The 10238-nt window shown below is 41.1% G+C and overlaps 1 protein-coding gene across 1 annotated transcript; it reads right to left on the bottom strand.

Annotated features, from left to right (window-relative positions):
- Nucleotides 1-451: 451 nt before the first annotated feature.
- On the bottom strand, nucleotides 452-5093 carry LOC133109462 (odorant receptor 131-2-like). Its single transcript, XM_061218786.1, has 2 exons — nucleotides 4176-5093; nucleotides 452-574 (listed from the first exon to the last, which is right to left on the bottom strand). Exons 1-2 carry the CDS (start codon nucleotides 5091-5093, stop codon nucleotides 452-454), a joined length of 1041 nt encoding a protein of 346 aa, XP_061074770.1.
- Between the last annotated feature and the right edge of the window lie 5145 nt (nucleotides 5094-10238).

Genomic DNA, 10238 nt, shown 5'->3' on the forward strand with positions numbered 1-10238 from the left:
AGCAAGACAACCTCCAAAAAGGTAATGGTTTTGCGTGTGGTGGCCACAGACAATTGCTCTCTCCTCATCCTTCAGAGTCTTCTCTAGTTCTGTGTTCTACTAGCGCCCTTGTCACTACTGGTAGCATGAGGCGGTACCTGCAGCCCAATGATGTTGCACAGGTAGTCCAGCTCCTCCAGGATGGCGCATCCATACATGTGGTCGCAAGAACATTTGCTGTGTCTCCCAGCACAGTCTCAAGAGCATAGAGGAGGTACCAGGAGACCGGCCGTTACACAAGGAGAGCTAGATAGGGCCGTAGAAGGGCATCAACCCAGCAGGAGGACAGGTATCTGCTCCTTTGTGCAAGAAGGAACAGGAGGAGCACTGCCAGAGCCCTACAAAATGACCTCCAGCAGGCCAAACTGTCAGAAACAGACTCCATGAGGGTGGCATGAGGGCCCAACGTCCTCTAGTAGGACCTGTCCTCACAGCCCAGCGCGGTGCAGCTCGATTGGCATTCGCAAGAGACCACCAGAATTGGCAGGTCCGCCATTGGCGCCCTGTTCTCTTCACAGATGAGAGCAGATTCACGCTGAGCACATGTGACAGGCGTGAAAGAGTCTGGAGACGCTGTGGTGAACACTATGCTGCCTGTAACATCATCCAGCATGACTGGTTTGGCAATGGGTCAGAGATGGTCTGGGGAGGCATATCCTTGGAGGGTCGCAAAGGGTTCCCCCTGGTGCAGGACAATGCCCAGCCTCATGTGGCCAGAGTGTGTAGGCAGTTCCTGGATGAGGAAGGCATTGATGCCATTGACTGGCCCTCACGTTTCCCTGACCTAAATCCCAATTGAGCACCTATGGGATGTTATTTATCGGTGCATCCAACGCCACCAAGTACCACCACAGACTGTCCAGGAGCTCACTGATGCCCTGATCCAGGTCTGGGAGGAGATCCCCAAGGACACCATCCGCCGACTCATCAGGAGCATGCCCAGATGATTTTGGGAGTGTGTACAGGTATGCGGTGGTGATACACACTACTGAGTCACATTATGACTTGCCGTGATAAATTCACCCAAGTTGGATCAGCCTGTGATTGAATTTTTTTATTTGGATTTTCAGTGTGATTATGAATCCAGCCCTCAATGGGCTGATGATTTTGGTTTCCTTTGACCTTTGTTACGTAATTTTGTTCTCAACAAATTATACAATGTACATTAGTAAAGATTTTCAACTTACAATTTACAACAATAAATCGTTCAAGATTTTATGAGTCCCTTAAGTGTTCCCTTAATTTTTTTGAGCAGTGTAGTTAAGGCATACAGCTGAAGTCATCAACAACAATCAACCAGCAATGTAGATGACAGAAGCACACATAGTTTCTGACTCATGGTGTTTACTGTTCAATTAAAGTATTTGTGCAATGGTCACCTTTTCATTCAACTCATGAACTAAAAAAGGACAAGCCGAACGTTCTGCTTCAGTTTGTGAAATATTTGTTCATAACTTTTAAAAAGTTGAAAATGTTTTCTGTTTTTTTTTCTGGCTTTGTTATTGAGAGAGGTTCTTATTGCAAGTCGGTCTTGCAAGTATCATTAAGGTCTCTTCACCAACACTTGGGGACCACATGACATTTCACTCTGTCTGCTGAGCCCTGTCATAGAGACACAAAACTCTCCCTGCCCACCTCTGCCCTCATTAGGGTCCAGCCATAAAGGTCAGGCATGATGTGGTGACTGTTTTGCAAAGCACATTTTGGCATTTGTGGGGCTAATTAAACATACAAATGTAGGCAACATTGGCTCAGGCGGTAAGAGCAGTTGTGTGGCAGTTGGAGGGCTGCCGGTTCGATCCCGCCCAGCTTGAGCTAGTTTGTTTTTATCGCTGTGTTAATCACTGAAACTGGTTGCATACCTGTTAAGTGATTAAATGTTTGTTTTAAATAGCACTGGAATTTGTCAGTAGAATAGCCTTGATTCGATATTCCTTATAAGCCATTGTAGGCAATTGAAATAGGTGTGCTCAGAGTGACACTGAGTATATTAGACTTGGGAAAGTTGTCGTTAGTCAGTAAGTGCATAATTTTAACCAGGAGTGTTGGTATCACTGCGGGGGCCGTCCACTAGGCGCGGTAAAGTAGATTTGAAATTGCTATTTTGAACTGCGGAGGTTAGGGCTTGAGCTAGGTTGTTTTTATCACTGTGTTAATCACTGAAACTGGTTGCATACCTGTTAAATGATTGAATGTTTGTTTTAAATAGCACTGGAATTTGTCAGTAGATTAGCCTTGATTTGATATTCTTTGTAAGTTTGGGCTCGGAGAAGACTGTGGGTGACTTTTCTCTATAGGATGGAACATTCTGAAAGGCCCCAGCGGTGCCGATATGAACCATTATGACTACTATGGGTCTTGGCATTAAGGTGCTTGTGCTTGTGCATTTACATCGGTACGAAATGATCAAAATGAGGATGGTAGGAATTATGGGAGCCATTCGAAGTGGGTTCGGAACTGGTTATGGGAAAGGACACAAAGAATAGTAGTAGGACGGGCCTTATCCGAGCAGGGTAATGTGGGAAGTGGAGTCCCACAGGGATTGGTGCTGGGGCCACTGCTCTTCCTCATTTACGTAAATTACCTTGACATGGGCATTGAAAGTAATTTAGTTAAACTTGCAGATGATACAAAACTAGGAGGTTTAGTTAACAGTATGGACTCTGCTAAAGTAATCCAGGAAGACTTAAAACAGAAACCAGATGTGGGCAGAAACCTGGCAAATGAAATTCAATACAAATAAAATAAAAATATAAGGCAGGATTACTTCATGGGGGAAACAAAATTGGACAGTGCTCAAGTTGAAAAAGACTTGGGTCATAGTTGACCAAAGCCTTTCGGGTTCTAGTCAATGTATGGTAGCATTAAAGAAGGTCAATAGGATGCTAGGATACATAGCCAAGAGTATTGAGTATTAGTCCAAGGAAGTTAGACTCACCTTATACAATACTCTTGTTAGACCACACCTGGAGTACTGTGTGCAGTTCTGGGGACAGCACTATAAGAAAGATATAGAGGCACTGGAAAGGTTCAGAGAAGGGCAACCAGATTTATTCCATGTATAAAATATAAGAGTTACGAGGATAGACTTAGGATGCTTAATCTCTTTAAGCTTAGTAAAATGAGGCTTGGGGGGGATTTGATTGAGGCTTTTAAATTAATTAAAGGGACTACAATGGATTAATAGGGGATTCTTCAGGGTGAGCTTAGTTAGCAGAATGAGAGAGCGCAAATGGAAATTAGCAAAGGAGAAATTCTCTACAGATATTAGGAAGTATTTTTTCATACAGCGAGTGGGCAATTTGTGGAATAGCTTGCCAGTATATATAGTAGAGGCATAAACACTGGGGGGTTTCAATAAACTATAAAATATAAGATATGTCTTGATTTTCCCCACTTATCATTTCAACAATACTACTACTATTCAACACACAACACAAAGAAATCAAACATGAATTATCTATTAGCAAATACACAACAAAGCAAATAAAATAACAAAAAGCTTTGATTGGATGAATATTTTTAAATTCCGCCTTCTGATCGTATTTTGTTACACAGCTGTAAAGATATCCTTTCATTATTCCTAGTTAAGGCAACACCACAAGGAATCATTGACATTTTCATTTTAAACAAGTAGCCTACATTCTTACTATGGTAATATTCATCCAAATGATGCCTGGGAATTGTGCATAATAAGCATATTACTGTCTCAGGAATTACACGAAATAATCAAGTCAGTGGTCCAGGTTAAGTACTCATGACCCTTATCCCTGAAAATGCATTGTCATGAAAATGAATTAGTACACTAATTTAACTATTGAGTCAGTGTTATTGAAGTCTATTCAATTTGTCATACTCAGTGATTATTATTTAAAAAAGAACAAATGTTCACACAGCTTCATAATTCATCAAGACAGAGTTGAGTACTTTGTGTCTCAACTTTATGTCTCAGCGAGACAGTTTGTCTATTTGGGAAGTTTTCAGTGAAAGCTGTGGCTTAATCTTATTACCACCCCATATGTGTTCTGTCAGGGCCCCACAAGTAGATACATACATTTGAACCAGCACTGAAAAGAAATACATTTCAAAAACAAGGTGTGATTTCCCTGTTGTCAGATCTAAAGTGTGAGGCTTACAACCTTCACATTACACAAAAAGTACCTCTTGAAATACTTCCGGAAGGATTTGTCTCTGAGGCCGTATAAGATGGGGCTGAGAAACCTTGGCAAAATATGAATTATGAGATACATGATGAATTGCTTATGTGGCACATTAATGGGAGAAATGTACATGATCAAGTTCTGTAAAGGAGGACCGATGTAGGTTGACATGCACAAGAGGAGTTGTGCAGCATGCAGGAGGATGGTGTTGCGTGCTTTCCTGGCATCTTTGTTCACAGCCTTGGCTGCAAACAGGATCTTAAAGTAAGTGAAGACCAGGATTAACCAGACAAACGACAGGCAGATGGCATGGGAGATGTCCCTCTTGTTCTTCATGAAAGCGTGGCGGAACAGCTGGTCCCGGTGGCAGAAAATGGCAGACAGGAAGAACTCATTGGACTCTGTCGCCAGGAGCAGAAACAGATCTGACAGGATGGAGATGGCCCCCACGGCCCAGATGATGCCGATGAGGATGTAGGTCCTACTCACGGTGCAGATCTGGGTGTGGCGCAGTGGGTTGCAGACAGCGATATAGCACTCAAAGGCCATGCCAGCCAGGTTCAGCGGGGTGTTGAGTGTTGTGAAGATGGCGATTATCAGGAGGAAGCAGCAGAATGAGACATTGACTTTGAAAAAGATGTAGCGAATCACATGTAGCAAAGCACTAATGATCAACTGGATCATATCATTGAGGACCAGATGGATGAAGAGGATGTAACGTGGGTTCTCTTTGAAGATCTCATGCCTGAAGAAGGTGTGGACTAAGGTGCCATTGATGTAGTTGATGGTGATGCAGAGTATCACCACAATCACGTTCTTGGTCACAACAATCTGAAATGGGACCATCACCATGGAGATGTTCTTTTGCATGCTGCTGTCTGCTGATATGTTCATGGTTTGAGTTCCGGAATCCTGTGAAACAACAGATACTCCATGTGTACAAACGTGAACATTCTTTTGTCTGTCAAAAACACATTACAGTATGCAAAAGAGAATAATGAATGATTATCCAGTCATGTCAACAGGTTCCATGTAGCTGAGTTAAGTAGCATCAACATTTATTTATTATTTATTAATTTAGTACACCCAACAATGTCAGTTTTCATGTTACTCGACTCAGTTACATGGAACTTGTTGACATAGCGGGACTATTTATGTACAGTGCAGTCTGTGAGTATTTAGACAGCGGTACAGTTAAAAATTTGTTTTGGTCTTTGTACCCCAGCACATAGGATTTGGAATGAAAGATATATCACCTTAAAGTGCAGACTGTCACCTTTACTTTGAGTGGATTTACAGTCATATTGGGTGAACCATGTCGGAATTACGTCCCTTTTTACACATCGTTCCCCCATTTTAGGGTCCCAAAAGTAATTAGACAGTTGTCTGCTCAGCTGTTCCAGATTAGTGAGGTGTGTTCAATCACTTCCTAAGTGCCGATATATAAGAAGGATTTTAGTAGCTAGTCTTGATTCTGGGAAGTCTGATATTAGTGTTTGTCAACATGAAAAACAGTATAGTGCCAATAACAGTCAAGGAGGCCATTATGAGGCTGAGAAATAATTTTAGAAAATGTCAGAGAGATAGGCCAAACAATAGGCTTACTAAAATAAGCTGTTTGGAACATCATTAACAACAAAGAGAGTACTAGTGAGCCAATGAAGACCCCTACAGTTGATGGCCAAAGAATTTTCACCATAAAGAAGAACACCTGTCCAGATCAGAAACACTTTTTGGTAGGCAGGTGTGGATGTGTCAGTGTATATTCTGTACAGAATACTTTACAAGCAGATCTACAGAGGCTACACTGAAAGATGCAAACCACTAGTTGCAAAAACAGGATGAACAGTTTCCAAAGAAGTTTCTAAAATAGCCTGCAGAAAAAGATATTGTGAAAAAGTTCTGGAAAAAGATCTTGTGAACAGATGAGACCAACTTGTGTTATCTCTTAAAAGAGTATAGAACAGTGATGGCAAGAGCTAAAAGCTTAAGGGACTGCCAAAGAACCAAAGCATCCCCCCTCCTCAGTGAAATATGGTGGTGGGGTTATTATAGTTTGGCCGTATTTGGTTACCACAATTAATGGCTCACTTGCCTTTATTGATGAATTAAATGTCATGTTTCAGGCTTGTCATATCATGTTTTATGTTTAGTTATTGTCTTAATACGTTACATGACAATAACGTAACTATGTTAGTCTAGTCTCGTCACGTTTTTATGTTTTATTTCTTGTTACATTTCATTGTCATGTCATGTTATGTTTCATGTTTAGTTGTTGTTACGATTTAAATGTTAGTCTTGTCATGTCATGTTTTGTTAACTTGTTATGTCACGATTCATGTTGTGTCATGTTATGTTCTGTTCATTGATTAGCATACATTTTTTTGTGTCTTTCTGCAAACCTTGCATTCATGCTTTTTCTCTCTCTCCCTTTCTGTCACTCACGCTTCCCTAATTGTTTCAATTTCCCTTGTCTACTTACTAATCTACTAACGCTAGATCAGGATTGGGTAATACTAACATTCTAACCATGTGTTCATGTTACCTTACGTTTCTTGTGCATGTCATTTACTAATTTACTAACGCTAGGGCAGGATAGGTTTATTACTAACGCTTACTCTTTAACTTGTCAATCCTCCACACCTGATTTCCATTCTCATGCTGCTCTCAAGCTAATTGTCTACACCTGTCTACACCTGCATATAAGCTCAGTTCCATGTCATGTCTTTGTGAAATTGCTGCCCCCTGTTCGTCAGTACACTTTTGAGCGGTTTTGTCAAGCCATTGTCTACCCGTTATGATCCAAGCCTGTTTGTTGACCAAAGATTATTGACTTCTGTTTTGTTGACCATTGCCTGCCTGTACCATGACTTTGCCTGCTGTCTTTGTGCTTTTGCCCCGCGGAGCAGACTTTGGTCTTGACTCTTGCGCAGTCATCGACCTTGAGCCTGCATACCGTCCACCTGTACTTCTGCCCCGCTAACAGCTTTCCTGGCTGCTGGACTTTTTTTTTTTTTGCACGGTGTACCGATTACGAGACTGCCTTCTCCCTCGGTACTGTACATTGGTTTTGGCTGGATTTTACGTGTTTGAACATAGCCTGTTTTTTTATTACACTCACTGGACATTCCCTGAATAAAGCCCTGACGGGACTTTATTTCACCCCTTTTGGGTCTACCCCCCCACACACCCTTCTCATAAAATGCTGATAGCAGCAGCAGAATTAATTCTGAAATGTACAGGAGCATCTTCTGTGCTCAAGTTCAAATGTCTCCAAACACATTGGATGGTGCTTCATCCCAAACATCTACCCATGCTCTCTTTTTCCTTAAGGATGTTCCAAGCAGTTTCGTAGGTAAGCCTATTGTTTGGCCAATGCTGTTGACTGTTTTTTCACCCTTATTTCTCAGCCTAATGTCTTTCTTGACTGTCATTGGCACAACTCTGGTCCTCATGTTGACAAATGCAATCATAAGCCTAGAATTAATACTAGATTACTAGCTTTTACCTGCACTGAGATAATTATGTAATACACCTGCCTAATCATAAACAGCTGTGAAGCCAACTGTCCAATTACTGTTGCTTCCTTAAAATGGGGGACTATGATTAAAGAGGGATGTAAATCCTACACAGATCGCCCGATATGGATGTAAATACTCTCAACTTAAAGATGACAGTCTGTATTTTAACCTCATAATTTCAATTCAAATCCAGCATTTGGAGTACACAGCCAAAAGAACAGAAATTCTGCCATTGTCAAAACCTCTTAGAATGCACAAAATATTGAATACCCATAGAATGCATGACACGGGTCCAAATGGAAGAACGTCTTCCTGCTGCACCCTCTGCCACTCTCACTCTTCAAATGGAGTGCAGTTTATGGAGAACCAGCGTACACAACATTGCATAGCAAAGTGTGCAAAGTAAAAAGCATACCCGTAAAAATGTAAATAATGGTATTTCATGATAAAAAATATAAAAAAATTGAGGATGTCCTAGCATCCTGAATGATAGAATTATTTTATTTAAAACATACCGCATAATTACACTCTCCATTTGGACCCATGTTGTGCATTCTAACCTATTGACTGGTACTCAGACAGGAGTGTATTAAAATTGTGTGTGTTGGAAAGGTACAGTTTAGGAAAGGTATGGTTTATTGCCTAAATCTGTGATACACTAATGTGTTGTAAAGACCTTTGTCTGAGAGGAATAAAAATGAGAACTAGACCAGTAAAAGCTTTCCCACAAGATCCATAAAAGGTGATCTAGCATTCTTAGAAATTGATAAGAGTCATAACTCACCTCTGTCTTTTCACCATGAAGGAAAAATTAGCCTTACTAAAGTAGAAAGAAATAATTTCAATGGTTTGACTATCGTTTTACCTAATTATATAGGCCAAATAAACTGGGTACCAATTAGGAACAAGCGATGCACCCCAGAGGAGGGAGGGGAAACAAGAAAGGGAATAAATAACTCCCTGTTAATTGAAGTCAAGAATACTAGCCCTAATACTAGCATGCACAAAAAACATCAACAATCTAATTATATTTCAAGCTCTTCACTGAGAGGGTCGACAACTCCAATGACCATATATTTAGAATGAGATGCACAAAATATTAACTAATTAATTAAGAAAATGACGACAGTGGCCATCTCTGCTCCATTGTCAATGCAGAAGTACTAACACACACAAATATCATTGACACTCTAAATTCCCTAATGAAACAGGATTACTTAAACAGGGATGGGAATACATGAAAAACATTCACCTTCTAATTCAACTGAGGAAGCAGGAATATTAAATACAGAGGTAGGACGTGTACACACCCAGTGCTAGGGTTCTCAGATAAAGAACCCTCAGCTATCGGCGAGTCATGCAAGGCTCTTCAATAAGAGGGGTGGTCTCCCATGACCATGCATTTAGTCTCGGTGAAACCCCACACTAATAGCAAACATAAAGTAATTTAGACAGAACTACAATACACTTCTCAGTGCGGGAGACCTAAGAGGAAGCACAATAAATACACAAACATCCACGAAGATTGGATGATTTAGAGATTTGCACCCGGGACAAACGACAACTCCAAACTTGCATATTTAACATTAATGTAATACATAGAAACAAACCTGCACTAAGAAGGCAACGAAGAGCATGTCACCTCCAACAGCGGCGTCTTGAGCCTAAGTGCTATACACACACACAACAGACATAAACGATGACAACAACGGAAATAATGAGTATGGAAAGTGACCAAAAGAAACGCCTTGCTATACCAAAGTATACGCAATCTGGCTGTAAAACTTACTAGCAGCTCGCTATGGGAAAAGGACACACAGCAGCGCCAAGAATAACTTCCACTTACAGATAGGGGAAATGTTGATTTGTCTCTTAGGCTTGATCAAAGCTGAAAAGAGTCTGAGCCAGTCTTAGCCACTGACAGAGGGCCTCAATACCCCTAGGTCCAGACAAACTCTGGGCCTAAGAGACTAGGAGCCTAATGCTCCTTCCTCCTAAAGATAGCTTTCACAGAAGGCGGAAATAAACTGTGGATGAACAGCCAAAGAGAGCAAACGTGCAAAGAAGGGTGCAATAAACACAAAACCCTTACACTTAGCTAAGACTGAAGGAAGCTGCTAATTGGGTCTCAATGCCCGGAGGAATCCCGTCTTCCAACTGTTGTGTGTCTGATTCAATGAGAAACGGGACTTAAATAGAAAGACACGTAGCTGACCTTCATTGGCAATCAGACCACACGCGGAAGACAATTGGAATCAGTCATCAGCACAAGGGAATTGATTACCTAATCACCGTTCATTGCCAAAGTGAAATTAATTACCAAATATGCAGAAATGGTAAATGGTTGGCATTTATATAGCGCCTTTATCCAAAGCGCTGTACAACTGATGCTTCTCATTCACCCATTCATACACACACTCACACACTGATGGACAAATGAACACAAACTGAAATAAAGTAATTGGATTAAATAATTCCTATGCAATCAATGACTGTCTGAAGTCTACGAACCGGATGC

Source organism: Conger conger, chromosome 14 (assembly GCF_963514075.1).
Source record: "Conger conger chromosome 14, fConCon1.1, whole genome shotgun sequence".
Lineage (NCBI taxonomy): Eukaryota > Metazoa > Chordata > Actinopteri > Anguilliformes > Congridae > Conger > Conger conger.